Below are 22,995 nucleotides of genomic sequence, written 5' to 3'. Positions count from 1 at the left end.
ACATTGAGAATCTTTTCACAAGCATCTTGAGCAGGAATGTTTTGGGAAAAGGGACACATGTTCATTCATTTTGGTTAAGGATTCAGTAAAAGTGGGAAGACAAATGCAAGATAAAGAAGATATAATGGTGCAAGTCCCAAACACAAGCAGGAGAGGAAAAATCCAGGTTTAATTAGAGAGGTTATACTTACGGCAAGGGAGGCACTTCCTCCTGAGATTGAAAGAAAAGATAAATATTGAAGTAGAGAACCTGGAGCTAAAAGACTCATTTCTGAAGACTTCAACTCTCAACAAATTAAGAATCAAGGTTTGTGAAGACTTGTAAGGGCTCTGTGTTTGGGACTGGGGGTCTCTGATAAACTTTGTGATTGTGGCATGCTTAGTGGCTAGGAAGTTTCTGTGCAAAGGCACAGAATGCCTGGCTGCTGGGAAACTTCTGTGTAAAGACATGGGATGCCTGGCTGCTTTAGAGATGTCCTTCACAAGAAAGCTCTGTTAAAGTCGTATCAGCTTCAACCTTCATCTCAGGCACACAGCTCCTGGGGAATATAGGGACTCTCTTGTTAGAAAACCACAATGATTCACTGAACCTAAATCTGTCCACATAATAGTAACTTTATACAATGGATTTTCTTAAGAGCTGCACAAATCTCCTGACACTGCATATTGTAACTGTAACTGCAGAATAAGCAATCTTACTGACACTGTATAAACAATAATGTAGATATGGTACTAATGATCTAATGTAAATTATTGATATAAATAAACGTGCCCACTTGGACAAGCAGTCACTTTTCCTGCCTCTGCATCTTGTGTCTGTGTCACCCTTATTTTATTTTCCTTACAAAGACTAGTGGAATTCTGGAGCCTGTGAGAGTGGTAACCTTTAGGAATAAGATGCCTGAGAATGAGAGGAATGTCGGGCATAGTGGCACACACTTCTTATCCCAGCTACTTGTGAGGCTGAGGCAGGAGGGTCACAAGTTAGAAACCAGCCTGAGCAATTTAGCAAGACCATCTCAAAATTAAAAAAAAAAAAAAAAAAAAAAAAAAAATGGCTGGACATGTAGCTCAGAGAATGCTTACCTAGCATACGTGAGGCCAAGGATTCAATCACCAGTACTGCAAAATTTAAGAATGAGAGGAAGTCAACCAGAGATGAGATGAATCTGACACCAACAGAAAGATGTGGTAAGTTAAAAACTGTAAATATGAAATTGGGCAAATCTGCATGATTATACGATTTTACCCCCTGGATTGCTTGCCATCTAGGTATAGAAATAGAAAATTGATTGGATATACATATATATATATATATATATATATTTTTTTTTTTTTTTTTTTTAAGTGGCAATGGTAGGTCAAGGGAGAAAAACAGATGAAAACATTGGTAAGAAAGTACAGTATACTTGAAATAATTCAGGCTTGGTGAGGGAAGGAAATGAAGGTAGGAGAGATTAAAGTCAAAGGCTGGGGAAAATGCAATGGGTTTCATTTAGTGAGAGAAGATGGAAAGACAAGAAAATATTTTAAATATGAGAGAATTTTAGAGATTATGATATTAGAGGTGGCAATAGAGGTATGAAAACAAGCAATTGTGAAGCTGGACTGTCTACTGTGGTATACATTTCCAAGGCAATAAGAAGTGAAGGAGCTGAAATATAAATGTGTGCCAGGAACTAAATCAATGAAGAAAGAGTTTTCTAGATGTCAAAAGAGAAGATGAACAAGGACAGATAATAAACAATTTCAAATGGGGAGAAGTTACTGAAAGAGACTAGGCTTTTTTCCCCAGACATGGTCCTCACTGTTGCCCAGGCTGACGCTGAACTCCTGAACTTCAGTGTCCCTCCTGCCTCAGCCTCCCAAGTGCTGGGATTACAAGCAGATGCCACTGCACTCAGCTTTTTTGTTTTTTAGACATACAATGCATTTAAAAGTTTTATTCTCTCATTGAAACTGACAATATAAATAGTTACTTGAAGTCACATTATTCCTCTAATTTTTTCACAAAGAATATCCCATTTACTATGTAGTTCATGGTCTTCTGGGTATGTTCTAAGTAAAATGTTTGTCAGCATGGTAGTTTCAGTTGGGCAAAACTTGCTGCCAATAAAACTTGAATTTAACTTGTCACATATTGCCAGTGGTATCCAATGATCAGGTGCTTCAATATTGCAGATTTCAATTCTTCCATTCTTTATATCTATGAATAATTTAATTTCCAAGTGTGACTGCTCATATAACACATCCAAAGTAGTGTCTATACTAAACTTTGGTGTTTTGCCATATATCCATTCCCAAGTTTGTAGTTCTTTGGCTTTGCTATTTATTCCAGGAAACAGTGTTTCATCTGTTGGATTTATTAGATTAATGTGATTATCAATTTGATGATAAGCAGCATACTCTGTAGCAATAGCATTCATCAGTACTTCACAGGTCAGAGTGGGATCTTTCTCCAAAAGATTTTTCACTAAAGAAGGTATGCTAGTAGTAGCATTGCTCTTGATCCCTTGGTAAGGGCTCTTTAGTGAAGAAGACAAAGAGGTTCCATCAGTACTACATAATAAGGTGCAATGGTGATAAGCAGTAGTCCGGCCAATCTTTGAGGCTGTTCCTGAGATTTTAAACTGACCATCAAGTAAAAGGTCAAATCTTTTGGTAGCCTGAACATCCAGCTGGGGTTGGACAGCATTCAGTGCTCTCACAATTAATTTCAGATTGTCCATTCTATCATACTTTTTTTTGGTTGTAAAGAAAGTCAAATTGATATTACCCATATCATGGTAGACTGTTCCTCCTCCACTTCTTCTCCTAGCCAGTTTTATACCTTCTTCTCTCATCAGATTCAGGTTACATTCTTGCCAAGGATTTTGATGCCTACCAATCACAACACAGGGAGAATTTCTCCAAAAGAAAAGAATTGGCTTGCCTTCTAGGTTTACATGGTCATGGATCCAGTCTTCTACAGCCAGATTTTGATATACATCATTGGAAATTGACTGTAAAATGAGCCCACCTTTTGTAGTGTTTTTAAAGCCTGCTGCTGGAACCTTGTAATTACAAAGCAACTGGAAGCAGTTCTTCACTGAAAATGGGATCAGCATGCTTTTAAAAATGGAAGACAAAAAACAAATTAATTCAATGAAAAAAGGAAAATTAAATTCTACCTTCTAGCCATCAGTTATTGGTTATTTGATTCAAACTTAACTAGGTGTCCCGTCTGATTGCTTTTCTTGCCTGTTGGCTTTTTAGTCTTTGCAACTCTATAACAAAGTACTTTAAAAAAAATGAAGATAAAATTCAATAATTTCAGTTGAAATGAAGGCACATATTTTTCAAACAAAAAATGATGCAGCAAATACATTACACATACCAAAGCCAAACAAATTATTTTGAATTCATAATACATGTTCATTGAAAAAAAATGAGGAAACAACAGGTAAACAAAAGAACAGAAAACATAATCCCACCGCTGAAAAGAACCACAATTAACATTTTGGTATGAACAACCCATTTTATGTCTTCTGGGAATTATGTATATACATATAAATGATTTTTTATTTTTATTTTTAAGATGAGGTCTTACTATGTTGCCCAGGCTGGCCTCAAACTCCTGAGTTCAAGTGACCTTCCTGTCTCAGCATCCCAAGTAGCTGGGACTACAGGTGTATACATCATTGTGCCTGGCTCTCGTTCTACATTAAATCTATTTTAAAATCAGCTTTAATGACTGTGTAATATTTTATTATTAAATATATTAGTTCACAAGTTCAAGGCCAGTCACAATGTATAACTTAGCAAAAATCCTTCTCAAATTAAAAGCACTGGGCTGGTCATGTAGCTCAGTGACTAGCATATGTGAAGCCCTGGGTTCAACTGCCAGTACCATTAAAAAAAAAAAAAAAAAAAAGCCAGTTTACTCAGTTTCTTAGTCTATACTGCTTTTTTTTTCTAGTTTTCCTGTATTATCAACAATGCATTCATGAACATCTCTATGGAAAGTTCTAATTATGTCTTTACAACGTTATAAAAATAATTCCTATTTCAACTTGGAATATATGATTTACTGCCAGCATAACTTTTACTTAGGTCAATATTAAATTAGTATGAATTAAAGAACGGCTAGATTAGAGACTAGAAAAATCAGTTTATACCTTCCCTTAAGAAACATCTGGAGAGTTTAATAAAGGAAGGGATACTTGAACAGTGTTGAAATTTGATGGTTGATGGGAGTAGCATATGCAAAGGCATATACAAAGGCTGAAACTATCAGGATCTTCTACTACTAAGGCATGTTTTGGGTAGGCCTTCCTAAGAGACAGTTACACTGATAGTATTCTAGCTCCACTGATGCTCACAGCTCTACTGTCCTAGGAAGTTCTCTGCACTCAGATTGCATTTCTTTGGTTAATCTCCTTGTTCTTGGTTTTGTTTGAGTTTGATAAAGTCTTGTACTCATTCAATAAATATTTATGGAATGCCTGCTAGGCACAGGTAGTAAGAAGACAGAGAAGGGAGGAGACAAGTTCATGTAATCCTAAAACATTTGGATTCTCTGTTTAGGCAGCTATGATCTACTGATGTGTTTTAAGCAGAAAAGTGTTGAGTCATACAAAACTATCTCCACAGTGTTGTGCATGGATTAAAGAAAGGCTAGACTAGAGACAAAAAGAGTAGTTAACTGATAATGTACAGGTCTCACAGGAAGAGGAGGTATGGGGTGAAAATATTTGGTTCATTTAATTGTGTTGAACTTAAGTGTCTATGATTATTTGTCAGCCAATGGGACAGGGCTGAAAAGAAAGTAACTAAGGCCATGGGAGAAAATTAGATTGTCTCAAGAGGGTTCTGTAAGCAGACACAGAGCCTTCAACACAACCCTAAAGAGCAGCAACATTTAACAGATATGAAGAGAAGGGAGGGAGAGCTCACAAAGAAAACTGAGAATAATAAGAAGAAAAATTTTAAATAGGGCATTATGGAAGTTTCAAGGAGGTAAGATGCTGAAAACAGATCTTCATTAAGAAAGTTATTAGTGATCTTGGCAAGAACCAAGTATGCTGAGTGACTGGGAGGTCCACAGATTCAATGAATATATTCTAGTTGTAAAATGGAGAAGATAGGGCAATAGAAGAAATGTGGAGTTAGGAGATAACCTAACATGCAAGAGACCGAAGCAAGTTTAGATGTTGCTGGTAGGACAACTGGAAGAAGAAGGTAACACTGGTGAAGGGAGCTCCTTGAGAAAGTGATGGTGCTGGGATCCAGAGTTCAGAAGGAGCACAAAGGATCCCCTTCCAATGTGATCCAAGGGAGAAACAGTGACAAATGGGTCAGAGGTATGTTGGACACTAATGAGCCAGAAAGTGTTTGTGGAAGAGATTCTCAAAGACCTTGTAACATACTCTTGTTAATATATGCAGAGTATGGCAGGATAGCAAAGTAGTTAAGATCTTAAATTTTAATTCTGGCTCTGCTGCTTACTAACTGAATAACCCTAGGGAAGTAGTTAACTTCTGGCTGCTTCAGCTGTCTCAGACCTCACAGAATGGTTAAGAGAATTAGATGTTATTACACATAAACCATTCCTGTCTGGCCAATATGAACTGCATGGAAATGTTAACTGTTATTATAGTGTTCCTTCCTATCTCTGTTTTTCTGTTCCAGTCATAAAACATTATGTTCTCTCAAGTGTACAATGACTCATAACCAAGATGCAATAAAGTGGCATTTACTTTGAAAAATTAACCATAATCCACAAAATATTGGTCAAAAATAATATTTGCTAGGGTTCTATAACTGATCTGATTCATGTATTGATCCAATGTATGGATCATGAATTGATCTAATTTATGTATTTTAATAATGCCAAACTCTCCATTCATCTAGGCACTGTGTATATATTATGAATGAAACACAACCCAGCAAAGGTATGAATTTGACAAATTCTGCATCAACTATATGACATGTACTCTTCTTACCACTTGGGATTCATCAGTAAGCCAAGTAATTAAGGGGGGTAAGGTCTGTAGGACGAAGAAAAACTAAAGCTGGGAGAGGGAAGACTGAAAATGTATATGCAAGAATCATTAGGCTTCAATTTCAAATAGGATTGTTAAACTACTCATCTTTAAAAAAGATGACATGGGAACAAAGATAAAGGAGTTAGGTTGAATGCTTATGTAACAAACTATTCTAGGCCTTAGTGAGAATGTAACATTATAACTGAGCCCTAAAGGATAACAAGAATCACACAGAGAAAAGTGGAAAGAAAGGTATGTCCAAGAAAACCTAAATGTGAACTTACTGGTTTACAGAGAGAACCATAAACTATTGACCAGAGAGAGATTCCTCTAGGCCTGTCCAACTACTTGCTATAGGACTACAGGTAAGGCTATTTATCTTAACTTTGGTAAATATGCATCAGAACCAAGACTGAGTTATATGATCTCAATATCAGATGGGATGGGTCCAGAGGAAACCGCCTCAATTCCTGGGACCAGGAAAGATTCTACTCTTAAGCCAGGATAGTGTTTACTCCTCGGGAGCTTTGGATTCGCTGGGACAGGTGTGCCTCTCTTTGGCTCTATGCTCCTGTGGCAGATAGGTACGGACTAAATGAAAGTTGCCAGGATATAGCTAAGACTTTGAAAGACTAGCAAAATTTTTTTTAAAAATCGCTTTGCATATCTACTCTAACCCTGTAATTACCAACCACCCTGTAATTACGAACCGTACACGTTTTCCTCAGAAGACGCTCTCATGTCCCTGTTCTGCGGGACACTTCGTTGTCACTGTGCACTGCCAAACATACTTCCCCATCACCAAACAGAAACCAGATTTTAAAAAAACAAAAAGAGCATAATCCCGGCTAATCATAAAACCTTACCCAGAGTTTTACTTTTGCCACCTGACACACCCGACCGGGGCTCTGGATCGGCCGCTCTTAACAGAGCCATCAGGTCGTGCCGAGCGCGGAGCACAGGCTGCAGAGCCTGCAGCACCAGCCGCTGAAGACCAGAGGCGCGCGCACGCAGAACCCGTCTCGGGGATCTTTGTCCTTACCCGCCGCCCGAAGAACCCCGAGCGCCCCGCTGGGCCCGTTGCCACCCGCCACCACGCGGCGTTCGCGTTAGATCCGCTTCCGGCTTCTCTCACCTGCTGCTTCCGGTAGCACCTACCCGCGGGGGAGGACTGGTACCGGAGAACAACGGGTCGACCCCGGGCGCTCAGCGGCTGCGCACGCGACGCGCACCACCCCAAGCCCCGCCCAAGAGCAGAGGCGGTACCCCGGCCCGGCCCGCCCACGAGGGCCGGAGGAGGCGTGGCTACTTCCCCAGCGTTCCCTGTTTGCCTAGGAGGTCGCTGGGCGGGGTTCCTAAGGCTCCCTCGGGGCGTGCCAACTAACGCAAAACCACATTTGAGACAGGGTCGCAGGCCACGTTTGAATAAAAGTATCGAAAGTTATAAAGTCCCAGCTCAGATGGCAGTTCGCTGTGTGAGAGCACAGAGATAACGGCCGTCCCGGGGCGAAGGTAGGAGAGGCAGGTGCGCCAGGTGGAAGGGGCATTTCGTAGGCTTGTTCAGGGGGAGTCCCCAGAAACCCAAAGCACTCAGGTCACAGCCCGCAAGAGTACCAGCAAGTGCTCTTTACTGACTGCATGGACTCTCAGTTCAATTGGCAGGTAACTCAAAAGGGAAAATTAAAATCATTTTTGAAAGAAAAATTGCATTTAAAGGAATAAACGTTGGCATTCGCAACACAGAGATGGTAATAAGTTGGACTGAGTGGATCAAAAAGCAGACACATTGGGTTGTACTCATTGTTGGCAAAAAAGTCCTTCCCTTCAGCCAGACGGGAAATTCTCTCAAAAGCCAAGATTTCAGCTAGTTATTGCAGTGTGATAAAGCGCCTCAAACATGACTTATTATTTCTAAGAATTATGTGAGCAAGCTGGTTTCACCTGGGTTTACCCTGTGGCTCCATTCAGCAAGGGGTGGCTGAGCTGAGGGGATCCAAGATGATCCTTATTCACACTCTGGCACTTGGTGCAGGCTACTTGCTGAAGCAGCTCAGTTCAGCACCTGGAGGCAGCACTTGAGAAAGCCAGTGGAGAGTTAAGGGATGGGATGATGGCCCCCTGTGAAGAGCAGGCTGTGCCCTGCTCCAAATTACTCCATGTGGTGTAGAACAGCAGTGCCTAGCCCTTAGTCACTCCATTTTATAAAGCAACAGTTTGTCCTGAGCTACTCCAATTTGAGTGTCAGTGCCAAGGCAGAATGACTTGGTAACTTGTCTTGGCAAATAGATAATCATCATATTTTGGACATACAGAACTTTTTGAAAAGAATAACCCTCAGCTACACAGCACAATCATAAGGCACACACTGATAAGTTAATTAGTCATGCTAATAAAAATGACCACCTGTGGGGCTAGGATTATGGCTCAGTGGTAGAGTGCTTGCCTAGCATGTGTGAGGCATGGGGTTCGATTATCAGCACTGCATATACATAATAAGTAAAATAAAGGTCCATTAACAACTGAAAAATATTTTTTTTCAAAAAGAGTCTATTAAAAAAATGACCACCTGTGAACTTATTAAATTAGAAGCACATGTATGCATGGACAATCAAATGCATATCAGAAAAACCAGGTTCATGAGTTTATTGTAGTCACCAGATATAACCCCCTCACCTAAGGCCCATAAAAGGAGGAGTACCCTCCTGGACATGGCAGCACTCTGATCCTGTCACTAATCATGAGTCTTGCCCACAATGCCACATCAATGGACTTTGGACTCTGTCCCCAGAGTTTCTCCTGCTCAGTGTTTCTCCTGCCCATGACAAGACGAGGCCCATGTCAAATGACCCTGTTAAGTGCCTACCTTCTGGACTCTCAACTTATGAGAACTGGTTCCTTAAACACTGATCTCACCACCTGCAATGACTCTTTGCCTTTGCACCTGCTCTCTACCTTTTTTCTCACTGCAGCCTCTGGAAACCTGTGGCCACTTTAACCCTTCGTTAGCATTTCTGTGATGTATGTACATCACTGTGTGAAGTATGATGTGACTTGAGTACTGCAGATATTATTAAGATTGGGATGGGGAGGAGGGAAGATGGCGGCGAGGGGAGTGCATTACCCCCGTGTGCTGCTTCACTGTGTGGGAGTATGACAAGTCAGGACGGCTAAAGGATATCTTGTTAGGAATTTCCAGCAATAGTGGGGTGCGCCGGAACCTGGAGGAAGGATTTCCATCGCATGAGGATCGGCTACGGGGACTCAAACGCGAGAGGTTTGTCGCACGGAGGGTAACACTGCTTATTAAGCAAATAGCCCCGCGGCTAGAGTCTGCAAGGCGCGCTGGGATAGAGACGCAGGGTTACAGCGCTGCAGTTTCTGCCAGACGCGCAAGCACCGCACTCAGGGCTGAATTCTGGGTTCGAGACGGGGGAAGGAAGCGGTCCATCTCGGTTCTCCACACCGGTCAGACCACAGAGGAGGCCAGCAGCCACCATGTTGGTAAACTGACGTCACCACACCTGTTTTTGACTGACCGCAGCTCATTCAGCCATAGAACAGGTAATTTCAGGCTGCAATTCGCCTGCGGCTTGCAGACAGATTGCTAGGGTTCAGCGCCTGGGGGCTTCTTAAAATCTGATCTTATCGGAGTGAACACGGAGCGCGGGGCGGCCGAGTTCCGGCTCCCGGAACCGTCCCGGAACCGCCCTGGCTCCGGGCTGCGGAGCCTGCGGAGGCTGCTTCTTGGACCCTGCTAATATCAGAGCAAACACGAAGCACCAAGAAGCCGAATTCCAGCTCCCGGAACTGAGCCCGCGGGGACTGCTTCTTGGAGCTTACACTTATAGGAGCTTACACCGAGCACAGAGTGGCCGAGTTCCGGCTCCCGGAACCGTCCCGGAACCGCCCTGGCTCAGGGCTGCGGAGCCCGCGGAGGCTGCTTCTTGGACCCTGCTCCTATCAGAGCATACACCAAGCACTAAGCGGCCGAATTCCGGCTCCCGGAACTGAGCCCGCGGGGGCTGCTTCTTGGAGCTTACACTTATAGGAGCTTACACCGAGCACGGAGCGGCCGAGTTCCGGCTCCCGGAACTTCCCTGGACCGGGGCTAGGAGCCCGCGGAAACTGTGTCTCGGTCCAGGTCCTGCTGAGGGCAGGTCAGGACTCACCCATTGCTTGGGTTGCCCGGCAAGGGGAACGAAATGCTGCCATTCGCATAGGATACCAACATGGCAGAGATCTGATGTCAGCAGAAAGCGGTGGAGGAGAGATCTTCATCAATACCAGCGGTGACATAAGCAGTTGGTCTCCTGGTAAGGGGGGTGAGGCTCAGTCACCCGAGTCTCCTCAATTTGTCCTCGAGCCAGAGGGAAGGAGCCGGGCCGCCGCCAGCCCCCGGAGCAGGCCCAGCGGCTCGCCAGCGTGGTGACCGCGTGACCCCAATTGGAGAGGGGGCGGAGCGGAGCCGCCACCCACACCCGCCAGGTGGGCAGACCCACGACCCAGTAGTACATGGGCGTGGTAGGAGGGGCAGGGCAGAGCCGCCCTTCGCGCTTGCAAGGTAAACAGACCTGTGACAGCCTGGCGGGTCAGGCCCAGTGGCCTGCCAGTGTGGTACACACGTCACCCCAACTCGAGTAGGGGCAGAGCAGATCCTTATCCCACGCCCGGATCAGGCCCTGCCGGTGTGGTGGTCACGTGACCCCAATTGGAGTGGGGGTGGAGCGGAACCGCCACCCGTGCCCGCAGGGTGAGCAGACCAGTGATCAACCTGCAGATCAGGCCCAGGGGTCCGCAGGCGTGGTAGGAGGGGCAGGGCAGATCCGCCGCCCGCGCCTTCAAGGTAGGCAGACCTACAACAGACCGGCGGATCAGGCCCAGGAGCCTGCCGGCGGGGTACAAACACCACCCTAATTGGAGTAGTGACAGAGCAGAGTCGCCTCCCTTGCCAGGAACAGACCCAGCATCCTGCAGGCGGGGTAGTCACGACACCCCAATTGGAGTAGGGGCAAAGCAGAGCCTCCACCCGTGCCCGAAAGGTGGGCAGATCTGCGACCGACCAGCGGGACAGGCCCAGTGGCCTGCTGGTACGACAGACACGTCACCCCAATTGGAGTAGGGGCAGAACAGAGCCGCCACCAGCTCCCAGAACAGGCCCAGTGACCTGCCGGCGTGGTAGCCACGAAGATTGGGATGGAATAAAAGAACTTGTGACTGCTGCACTCATGACACCAAGTGAACTGAGTGTATTTTCAGTGAATTAATCCCAATGAAAGTGATATAGTTTGTGAATTTACAGTTATTCAATAAATTTGACATTGTGGAAAGACACAAACATGTCTAGTCTATGTTAATGGCATAACCCACTCATGACAACCCCTCATTTCTTGGTGAGAGGACCCCAAAGAATTTGTGACCATCTCTTTCAATCTTCCACAAAAACCAGTCCTTACTTCAGTTAGAAGGGTATCCACCAAGACTTATCTCTTGGAGTAAGCAGCATTCTGTGTTCACAGTTGGCAATGCTGATACCATCAATGATAGGGCTGAGTCTTATATTATGCAGGTAGAAATGGATTCTTTTCAGAGTTTCAGTAGGAATTTTCCTAGTTATTGATAGTAGGCCCATAATGTTGTCACTCTCTATATTGTTTCCTTCCAAATTTGATTTCTCTAAAGTAGTTTATTTTTCCTCTTCTTTCCTTCTGAGGTGGTTATAGAGAATCCTATTCTTTTCTCCCTGCTCTAAGATTTCTGTTCCTTGGCTATTGTTACCTGCTTTCCTACTTCTTCAGCTTCTCCCCTGGAACTTTCCAGCGATACTCTAATATGCTTCACAAATCCTCCAGAGACCTCATTTCCCCTTCCAACTTTCAATGTGTTTACTCCCTTTCAGAGCAAAGCTTCTTGGAAGAGTCACTATATATACAATATCTACTTCCTCACTTCATATTCAACCCACTCCAAAATGGCTTCTGCCCCATTTATTCCACCTCAAGTGCTTTTGCTAAGACCACTGTGACATTCGTGTTGCTGGATCCAATGGACTTTTTGGTCTTCACCTAACCTTTCTGTTCACTGGTTCCACCTAGAAAGACTCCTATAGACAACGTTTATATTATCAACTTGGTTTTCCTTTGGCCTCATTACCAGCTTCTCAGTACCCTCTGACAGTTGCCCTTGCTCTGATCAGCCCCTAAATGTTGGAGTTCCTCACATCTTCATCTTCCCACAAATGTGCTCCTTAAACAATCACATTCATTCCCATGACTTTAAATACCAACTTGATACCACTGTCATCATCCATTGGACAATCATGTAACTGCAGAAATTATGTCATATCCTTGGAGAAGTCTTCCTAGTTCCTAGAATTGAAATCAACTGTATGTGTTATTCCTCCTGTTACATCTCTCTGAATGTTTTACACTTTCTTCATAGCAGATCTTATGCAATTTCTTTATATGTTTTGGCTTTCCTGGTAGACAGACAGAAAGCACTGTGAAGGCAGTAGCTATTTTATCCACTACTATATCTCCAGCACCAAGCATAGTGCCAGCCTTGGTGAACAATGAATTCTTTTTTTCTTTTCCAAAGAATTATGTTTTGTAAGTGACAAAAAGCATTTTACTCATTTATGTATCATTTGACAATTTTGATTCTTTTTACTTTAGGCTCAATATTCCCTTCAAATACATTTAGCATTTGTCTGTATTTTTAAAAACGAATATTGAGGAGATTATGCAGTGGGCATTACAGACAGTTGTTAAATACTACAGTACAGGAACATGTTCCAACTGTGTGTGTGTGTGTATGTGTGTGTGTGTGTTACTGGGGATGGAACCCTTGCACTTACTGGGCAAACACTCTACCACTGAGCTAAACAAAATATACTAGGGGTGTAGCTCTGTGGTAGAGCATGTGCTTAGTATGTGTGAGGCTCTGGAATCAAGTCCCAGCACCAAAAAACAAATAAACAAACAAACAACATGCATAATATAATTATAGGTCACTCTCTGTATGGATATAAAATGGTTTTAATTTCATCTAACATTACTTGGAACAACACTGCTGTTTCAAACTGCCATGTATTTCAATAACTGATATGTAAAACAAATTTTGAACACTAGATTATTTTTCTTATACAAAATATTGGAATATAACTTGTTAGCATCTGCAAGATATGCTGTGATATTTGGAAAGAACTATTTTCTAACTTTGAAATGAATTCCACACGAGGGAAAGTTTTAAAAGAAAAATTTTAAATGTGAAATGCTTCTGAAGCTATGTAATTTATTGGTTGGTTGTAGAGTTTATCTGCAGGAATCTTTTACAGAACAGAAATGCAAAATTATAGGAAGGCAAAGTATCCTAAGGAAAAATCCCAAATTGAAGATGCAACATACAAAAATGGTACAGCATAAATAACATAAAATACTGGTGTGGAATTGCTTGAACACTCTGCCCCTCCCACCACCACTTGTTAAAGAAATTCATAAAAAGCATAGCAAAAAGTTTTGCATTTCAAATACTGTTGCTAAAATATTCTATTTTTTTTTTAACAAAGATAGAATATAATCCCAGAGAAATCTGCCTTGAATTTTGGAAGGCTATTTTTTTTCCCTTAAAGCAACTGCAAATTGCTTTATATAATATCTACAAATACATTTAGCATTTTTCTGTTACAAAATATTTTTATTCCCTGAAATCATGCCTTTTCCTCTTTTTAAAATATGAATATTGAGAAGATTATGCAGTTGGGTATTACAGAATTATTAAATATTACAGTACAGGAACAAGTTCAAATGTGTGTGTATGTGTGTATATTAGTTACTGAGGGTGGAACCCAGGACCTTGCACAGTTTTTGCACCATCAAAAAATATAGTTTAAGATGACTCATAAATAATAAAATATAAGATACTAACCTTCCTTCATTTTGTTAGATTTTCCCAATAAGGTTCAGTTCTCATTCAACACCTCCACTTATCAAAGGCAGTTTTTTGGATTTTTTTGGTAATATGTGTATGATACTTCATTCCACATCTGTCATTTCTAGTCCATCACTTTCTTTAACATATACCACTGAACCCAAGGCTTTCTTTGAAAGAGATCCTGGACCAATTCCTTCAATACTTGAAAAGTTTTCTTGGTTTGTGTCTTCTAACCTTATTTTCTTGGTGTTTTGAAATAAACGAGTCACTGGTTTCAACCTGCTTTTCTCAGTCCCTTGCATTAAGTGACTGTCCACTTTTGAATCCATTCGCATGGCAGATACCTGAGTAGCAGATTTACTAAATGAAAATCCCATTGGGACAGTTGAACAAATATCAAGGTTGTTTGAAGACACCTTTTTAAGTAGTTGAAACGTTTCTTCAATTTGATTACTGAAAAAAAAAGATGTAGGTAACTAGTGAATACAATAGGAATTTTGACAACTTCATGGCAATGTTGGTTTGGATGAAATATCATGGTAATGCCAAAAATATAAAGTAAAATTGCCTTTTACCTTTCAGTATTTACATTTTCTTTGTGGAAGTGTTTTTAGGTCTATAAAGTCCCTTGAAAGTCTTTTTAAAAAGGAATTTGCCTGATGTTATGTTTATCACCTTTCAGTAAATAACAGAACTTCTCTTAGTCTTGTCTTGTTATGGGCCAGGCTATATGGACAATGACCAAATAGACTCAATTTTACCCTGAGATTCCACATCATATAAGAAATGCTTCTCCCATGGAAATACCCTGCCTCTGTACCTATCAACAGTTGCTTATTAGTATAGTATAGCATGTCTGACAACACAAAATAGCAATTCTTATACAATGAAAGATTCTCTTTTTGTTTTCCATTTTTCTTGGACAATGTACCCTGTCAGAGATTGACTATTTATTTATTTATGGTGCTGGGGATTGAATCCAGGGCCTTGTGCATATGAGGCAAGCATTCTACCAACTGAGCTATATCCCCAGCCCCCAGATGTTAGGTAATGATTGGATCATGAGTATTCTGACCTCATTAGTGGATTAATCCATTGATAGCTGAATAGACTACTGGGGTGTGGGACCTAGTTAGAAGAAGGTCATTTGGGACATGTCCTACCTTCTCCCTGGTCCCTTACTTCTTCTTTCTCTCTCTCTACTTATTAGCTACCATGTGCTGAGCAGCTTTCCTCCATCACACCCTTCGACCATCTTGTTCTGTCTAATCTCAGGCCCACAGCCATGAAGTTGGCCTACCAAAGACTGAATCCTTGGAAACCATGAGCCAAAATAAATATTTACTCCTCTAATTTGTTATTCTTAGGTATTTTGTTCACAGTGACAAAAAACTTAGTAATGCAATGACTAATAAAGATATGGTACTTGTTAAGAATGCCTAATCTATTAAGAGAGATGAGCTTACAACCTGGGAGAGGTTCCCAAAGGAAGGGAGACTAAGTCAGAGTAGGGCCTTGAAAGATGGGCAGGAATTTGCTAGGTAGAGTTGACTAGGATGGCAGAGAGGACAGGTTTCCCGTCACAGTAAGGGAAGTACAGTGCTTATTGGAAAACAGCGATCTACCAAAGATGCAGACTCCATGGCTATGAGTGAAAGCCCATGCCCGTTTTTTTTAGAATGTATTATTTCTTCAGTATTTATCTACTGTATTATCTGTTGATAGTTTACAATTCCATATCTATCAAGCCCTAATCATTTTCTATTTTAATTTTCTGAGGAATCTCTTACATCCCTGTCAATCTTTATTTGTGATTGAGTATCAGTGTTTATAACAAAACAGAATCCTGGGCCTGCTATAGTATGGTAAATAAAACAGTTACATGTTACTAACATAACAATCAGATAAGTAGTACAGGTTTGGTTTTCTGGGAAGCAAATGCAATTTAGCTACATTTTAAAAAGATCTCTGATGAAGTTCTAAAATGTAGGTATACTTGTTTCTTATTTTTCCTTTTGTGTGTGTGTGTGTGTGTGTGTGTGCTGCTGGGGATTGAACCCAGGGCCTTGTACATGTGAGACAAGCACTCTACCAACTGAGCTATATCCCCAGCCCAGTATACTTGTTTCTTATATTTGGAACTTGAACAGGAATTTTTCTTCCTCATCAAAAAAAAAATGCCTAACACTACTTTCAAGTTAATAAAATTAAGTTTATACTATTATTTGGTTTCTTCTATTTAATTAAAAAGGAAACACTCATGTCAAAAATGAATAACTTGAGGCTGGGAGTGTAGCTCAGTGGTAGAGCATTTCCCTAGCATGTGTGAGGCCCTGGGTTTAATTCTCAACACAACAAAAAGAAAAAGAGAAAAAAGTATAACTTGAATCTAATCATAAAGAAAAAATCAGATTGAGGGACAAACAAAATTGAAAGACATCCTACAAAACAAAATAGTATTAAAAAGTGTCAATGTCATGAAAGGCAAAGAGAGACTGAGAAGTTGTTTAGATTAAAGAAAGTCAAAGGTTCATGATCTCCAAATGTAATGAGTGATTTTTGAATGTGTTGGAGAGTGTAGTATAAAGACCACTACTTGGATAATTGTACAATTTGTATATAGATGGTTTATTAGATAATAATATTGTATCTATGTTAAATGCCACAAAAATATAATTGTATTGTGATTATATAAACGAATGTCCTTATTCTTAGGAAATACATGCCGAAACAATTAAAGTTGAAGGATCATATCTGCAACTTGCTCTCAAATTGTTTAGCAATAGGTAAGTACAGAGAGAAAGTAAAATATGCAAAATGTTAAAAACTGTTGAATCTAGGAGGTGAAGGATAAAAAATTGTGAAGCTTATTATTCTTGTTACAGTTCTATAGATTTAAAACATTTTCAAACTATAAAATTGGAATAAAGCTTATAAAACACTAATAAAACCCTATAAAACAACATATTGCATTTGAAATAAATCTAAAATAATGGTAATTTATTTAATTATCAATTTGCACATTAAACTTCATTCTAATAGAGGAATTAAGGAAGAACCAAATATCAGGGCAGATTTGTCCATGAAAGTGTCACTTTAACTTCCTCCAGAGTCCTGAGGACATGAAGGAAGAACAAGTGTGTTGGGGGCTTCTTTGACCCAGCATTCAGGTTGCTATTCAAGAGGAAATCTTGAATGTGTATGGAAGAATAAAGGTCCATGAAGATTAAATCAATTTGGACAAAAAGAACAAAGAGGCTTGTCTTATCAGATATTAAGATATGCTACAAAATCAAAGTAACAAAAGCAATCTTGTACAGGTGCAGAAACAAATAAAGGAAGAAAAGAACATGACAGAGCTGCAACTTGGACCTAGGTATGTTCATGAACCTCACATGTGCTACAGGAGGCACTATAAGGCAATGGAGATTGAGGACACTAAGTTTGGTATGTTGGCACTGTGAACACTGGCTCACCATGTGGACCATGAAGCAATCACATAGGATCCTGTGAAAGTAAAGCAGGATCCCTATCTTACATATAAAAGTAAAGTTCAAATGTAGAAAAGACCTGAATGTGAATGGTAGAACTAAAAATACAATTGAAGAAAACATAGAACAATTTGTTTGTCACCTTGGGGTGGAGAAGGATTTCTTTCTTTCCTTTTTTGGAGAAGGATTTCTTGAACAAGACTTAAAGAATTTAGATTGGAGTCCTCATAATTAACAATTCCTATCAGTGAAAAAACCATACATAAAAAGGAATAAAAGTTTGAAAGGAGATATTTGCTATCTAAAGATGACAGGGATAATAGCTCCAGTATTGGAAAAAACTACAAATCAGTAAGAATAAAGAAAACCCAAGAGAAAAATGGGCAAAGGATATAAAGACATAATTCACAGATTGAGGAATTCCAAGTGTGTTATGAATACATAAGAGATGTTCAAATTTAGTAGGAATTGGAAATCCAAGTTTACTGACATTATGGTTGACTAGAAAAGGGGATAGTACTGAATATTAAGGAGAATGTGGTATGACATGAAACCTTGTGCACTGCAGTGAAGTCATTTTTGACTCTTCTTTATCTTATATTCCATGTCCAATCTGTCAATGGATCCTGTTTCTACTTCTACCATGGCCTATACTGTAGTTTTCTAACAGTTTTGCTTTTATTTTTATTTTTTCGTTGTGGTTGGACACAATATCTTTATATATTTATTTATTTTTATGTGGTGCTGAGCATCAAACCCAGGGCCCCGCACTTGCTAGGCAAGCGCTCTACCGCTGAGCCACATCCCCAGCCCCAGCCCCAGTTTTGCTTTTTAAAACATAAGCCAGATCACATCAATCTCCACTCAGCATACTCTAGTTGCTTTCCATCTCAGACAAAAAGCCAAATTCTCTACATATCTAGTCCTCACCTGTGGGAGGCAGAATAATGGCCCCCAAAGACCAGCTGACCCAGAGGTGGGAAGATGACACTGGATTAGTTGGGTGGCACCAATATAATCACAGGGGTCTCTATAAGTGAATGAGGAAGGGAAGAAGGTAGGTGTCAGAGTGATGTAATGTGGGAAGGACTTGTTGACTTTGAAGACAGACAAGGACTACAAGCCAGGGAATCATGAGCAGCCTGTAGAAGTTGAAAAGGCAAAAAATCTTAGTTTTAGCTCAATAAGAACCAATTTGGATTTCTAACCTTAAGAATCATATAATAGGGGCTGTGGCTGTGCCTGGTATGTGTGAGGCACTGGGTTCGATTCTTAGCAACCACATATTAAAAAAAATGAAGATCTATCATCAACTAAAAAATATTAAAAAATAACCATATAATAATAAACTTGTATTATTTAAAGCATTAAGTTTGTAGCAAATTGTAGCAACAGAAAACTAACATACCAGTTAACACTCTCCCCTAGCCTTCTTTTCTCTTGCCCCAGCTGTATGAGCTCACTGATGTTCTTAAAGTATGTGCTGTGGCAAATCTGCATCTGCTTCCAGTCTTTGAACTAATCATTCCCTCAGATGGTAACAACTGTTAAACTGCAAATTACTCCCATTGGCAATAATTAGTGACATGGAACCTCAAACTATGGCGATCTGGTTAGCTTCTGTTTCCAGTCATAGGGGAGCAATGGGAACCAGATTTATGCTCATGCTTTCCCATTTAAAAATATAGACAAAATACATAAAAGTGGTTTTTAGATATTGGACAATAGGCTGTGCGAGACTGTGATCACTGAGAGAAAGAGAATAAAGAAGGTGAATCCTCTGAGGGCAAATTATTTGGAATTTTCAGGCTTCAGCACAGAAGAAGTGAACCCAAAGAGAGTGTGGTCATTTTAATGAACTGAGAAGACAGAGTTTAGAGTTTGGAGAGGCTAGAGTCTGTGGAGAGGAAAGCGATACAGAGTGGAAAAGCACTCTAGGGTCTGAAGAGGATTCCCCTCGATTCTTCAGCTGAGTGCTGATTAGTACATGTATGGAAGGAAAAATGTGAAGTCTGGGAAACAGCCACCTAAAAAGAGAAGGCAGAATAATCCAGAGCTTACACAGGACAAGGGATGATTTACATTGTCACCAGAATGGAAAGACCTCCTAATATTTGAGGTATTGGGTAGAATGCTCAGAAAGTTATTGACTCAGTATAGGGTCCAAATCATCCAAAACTAAGATTACATAGAATATAAACAAACCATAAAAGCTAACCACTATATAGCACTGTCCAGTAGAACTATTTGTAGTGAAGAAATATTCTATACCTATGTTGTTCTATATGGTAGCCACTAGCTACATGTGGCTTGGTATATGAAATGTGGATACTACAAATAAAATTTAATTTTATCAACTCAGATTCAAATAGTCACATGTAGACAGTGGCACTATTTGGATGGTACAGTTTTTTGTTTTGTTTTGGGTACCAGGAATTGAACCCAGGGTGCTTAACCACTAAGCCACAACCTTGTCCCTTTTCATTTTTTGAGACTGGGTCTCAGTAAGTTACTTAGGGCCTCACTAAATTGCTGAGGCTGGCTTTGAATTTGTGATCCTCCTGCCTCAGCCTCCCAACCTGCTGGGATTAAAGGTGTGCGCTACCATGCCTGGCTTGGATGGTTCAGTTCTAAAGGATCAAACTCTTTCCAAATAACCTTATTCATCTTAGAAGAAAGTCAAACATATTTAAAGAACACACACACACTTCAGCATCCCAAAATGTAATATCTGAAATGTTTGGCAATCAAACCTTAGTAGGCATGAAAACAAGCAGAAATAAAACTATAAACAAATCCAGAAGTGACACTTAAAATATAATTAGTAAACAAGTAAGTAACTTAAATATTTTAAATATAGTCCATATTTTCAAGAAAATAGAATAAACCATGAGCATGATACAGTGTGAAATGAAAGATTTTTTTTTAAAAAAAAAACAAACTTCCAGAGATGAAAAACACAATTTCCAACATGAAGCATATTATGGGTGGGGTTAACACTACCAAAGAATGAACTGAAAAATCCCAAGATACAGCAGTAGAGGGCTGGGGATATAGCTCAGTGGTAGAGCACTTGCCTAACTCCTGTCAGGCCCTGGGTTCCACCCCCAGCACGATTTAAAAAAATGAACAGACCTTTAGTAAACTGTGGCACAACATCAAGTAGCTTAACATGTATGTCTGAAGTCTCAGATTTTTTTTTTTTTTTTGAGGGAACCAAGAGTGGCACGGGAGGGGGAGGGTGTCGGGGGGGCGGGAAAGGCAAAGCAGAATTTTTTTCTGGTAAAGCTTTTGAAATGACAGAGAAACCAAAGGTTTAGAAAATCCAGACCTTAGAGCAATAAAGAAGTTATGTGTCACAAGGGTGAGCATAGGTACTATACAAGGTTCTTGAGTTTCCAAAGAAGGAAGGAAATTTTCACTTTCTTAAGATAGGGGAGTAATTGAATAGTCTGCAATAGGAAAATAAATTAAAATCTTGATGCCTTCTTTTGGCCTTCAAAATATCTTCTCCCTATATTCTTTCCCAAGAATCTGTGGTAACATCTGGGAGCATACATAAATGCTTAAATTTTTTAGTCCTATATTAATAAAATTTTCCATTTCCTATATTAATAATTCTCCTCCCCCTGAAGTCTTCAATTGCAATGGATAGATTTTTGTTTTGTTTTGGTTCTAGGGATTGAACTCTTGGCCTCCCACATGGCAAGCACATGCTTCCACTAAACTACACACCCAGCTCAACTGCTAGTTTTTAAACTAGTACATTCTTCCTCATTTGTTTTCAATGCCAAATGACACTCTTCTATTCAAAATAATCTTATATCTAAAGAGGATACCAGATTATACATCATTTCCCCTAAATTTTTAGGATAGTCTTTGAAAGCCCATGCTCCTTCATTACTTATTTTATCAATCAGGTATAATATTTCACAGGAAATGTGCTCCCTGGGTATTCCCATCTCTTTGTCTAAAATAACAGGAACATTTAATTTGCTAGTATCTAGTTATAAAGTATGTGGTATATGTAAATAAATGTTACAAAATATTATAAAAACTTAATGACATAAACATCTTATGGAAAAAACCCAGGGATTAGCAAAACAAGACACTTATTTTAAGTACTTTTCTAAAGAAATTTGTTTTAACATAAAAGTTGCTTACCCCTGCAAATAATGTTTGGTTAAAAAAAAAAAGAGCACTCACCAAGAAACAGGAATTGTTAGTTTTCTCAAACATGAACTTATTTTTGACAGGCACAGACTTATACAGCATCAAAAAAACTGGAGACAGTGGAAAAAAAACAAAAAGAAAAACAAATGTCTATGTTATCTGTGGGAAAAGACAAAGACAAGATCAACAATGAGGTTCAGATGTTACTGGGTTATTTAAGAAGGGTGGAACATGTTATATATTAAGAAACAAAAGACAATATTTTTTTAAGTTAGGCTTCAAAAAATTGGCAAAATAACACAGAGCTCATTTCTTTCACCTAAAAGTTCATTTCTCCACTTGAACATTTTTTACGCAATTGGATGGCCAAAAATACTACACAGGTTAAGTTAGAGTGTTCCCAGATTGAAGACTCCAAATTAAGAGAAGTTTGAAGGATATTAACCAAGGGAAAAAAATCAATACTCTATAAAACATCACGTGAGGTTGTCTATCTTTCTTTGTTAACTATCACCCATTTTTCTGGGAAGGGGACTTGGAGGAGGCCTGGGAATCTGGGCTTTCATTCCTATTTTTGCCACCTCCCAATACCAGCCTGACTCCAACGTGCAGGGCTGACGGAGGTCATGGGTGCACGGCTTCCCTGGACAGGAGGCTGCCCGGGCTCACCGGGACCGGCGGGCTCGTTCCCTGGAGGCTGCAGTGGGAGGACCCAACCTGGAGGCTCCCTCAGGAACAGCCTCCTGGCTGTGGCAGGAGCCGCGCCGAAGAGCAACTCTGGGGAGTAACCGTTTCACTGAACGTGAGTCCAGAACGAAGCCCGATCCCTAGGAAAAGTGACACAAAGCCACTGCCTCAAGCAGCAGGTGTCCCAGAGCTGAGGGACTGCCAGCGAGAGACTGCACCGCGCATGCGCGTTCCATCCAGGTGCGGCAGCCGCGGCTGGAGTAAGAAAGTGGTGGGGTAGGGGGTCTCGCTGATGGTTACTAGGAGACGGGACGCTCAGGGTCGGGCGTCTAGACGCAGCGTAGGCTTGCGCCTGCGCGGCGCGAATGGGCCGGGAAGAGCCTCTCCTGGGCTCCCTGTACCGCGAGCAGGTGGATGTACGCGTCGCTACGTGCGTGGGTGCACGCGCACGGCTTGTAGTCCCCGCGAGAGGGCGAGTGGAGCCAGCTACGCGTGCGCACGGGGACTGGGGGCGCGCCGGACGGAAGCGGAGCGGAGGCGCCAGGGAGGTGGAAGAAGAGCCCCCCTCAGGTACAAAGCGTGGAGGGCGGGGCCGACGCCGCGCAGGCTGGCGCTAACCGCCCCGGCCGACCTCCGGTCGGGGCCCGCTTTTCTCCGCCTTCGCAGGGGCGGGGCCGGGCTGATTTTGG

General features: G+C 41.0%; 3 protein-coding genes across 6 annotated transcripts in view; 1 reads left to right on the top strand and 2 right to left on the bottom strand.

The window, feature by feature from the left end:
- Window positions 1–1,928: 1,928 nt before the first annotated feature.
- Lipt1 (lipoyltransferase 1) lies at window positions 1,929–7,269 on the bottom strand. Of its 3 annotated transcripts, none has more exons than XM_046440323.2 (2): window positions 7,162–7,269; window positions 1,929–3,108 (listed from the first exon to the last, which is right to left on the bottom strand). In XM_046440323.2, the coding sequence occupies exon 2, from the start codon at window positions 3,105–3,107 to the stop codon at window positions 1,986–1,988; it is 1,122 nt and encodes a 373-aa protein (XP_046296279.1). In that variant the 5' UTR covers window position 3,108; window positions 7,162–7,269; the 3' UTR covers window positions 1,929–1,985. The 3 variants fall into 3 exon arrangements, with proteins under 3 accessions (XP_046296279.1, XP_046296278.1, XP_046296277.1); XM_046440322.2 differs by having other exon boundaries at window positions 7,069–7,198; XM_046440321.2 differs by lacking the exon at window positions 7,162–7,269 and adding an exon at window positions 6,893–7,142.
- A 6,027-nt stretch (window positions 7,270–13,296) lies between these two features.
- CUNH2orf15 (chromosome unknown C2orf15 homolog) lies at window positions 13,297–22,723 on the bottom strand. The gene is made up of 3 exons (XM_046440340.2): window positions 22,289–22,723; window positions 21,653–21,729; window positions 13,297–14,408 (listed from the first exon to the last, which is right to left on the bottom strand). Exon 3 carries the CDS (start codon window positions 14,330–14,332, stop codon window positions 14,057–14,059), a length of 276 nt encoding a protein of 91 aa, XP_046296296.1. The 5' UTR covers window positions 14,333–14,408; window positions 21,653–21,729; window positions 22,289–22,723; the 3' UTR covers window positions 13,297–14,056.
- Tsga10 (testis specific 10) overlaps window positions 22,713–22,995 on the top strand; it is a 114,134-nt gene continuing 113,851 nt past the window's right edge. The window contains exon 1 of one of the 2 annotated variants that reach the window (XM_046440338.2): window positions 22,713–22,876. The gene's annotated coding sequence lies outside the window, so the exon portion shown is untranslated. The remainder of the gene's footprint in view (window positions 22,877–22,995) is intronic. The other variant, XM_046440337.2, reaches the window with a different exon arrangement.

The sequence above is a fragment of the Marmota monax genome, unplaced genomic scaffold (genome assembly GCF_021218885.2).
Source record: "Marmota monax isolate L192 unplaced genomic scaffold, Marmota_monax_Labrador192_F-V1.1 WCK01_AAM20220418_F8-fsc00210, whole genome shotgun sequence".
Classification (NCBI taxonomy): Eukaryota; Metazoa; Chordata; class Mammalia; order Rodentia; family Sciuridae; genus Marmota; species Marmota monax.
Note: the sequence above shows the minus strand (reverse complement) of the source record. Positions and strands in the feature narration are given on the sequence as shown.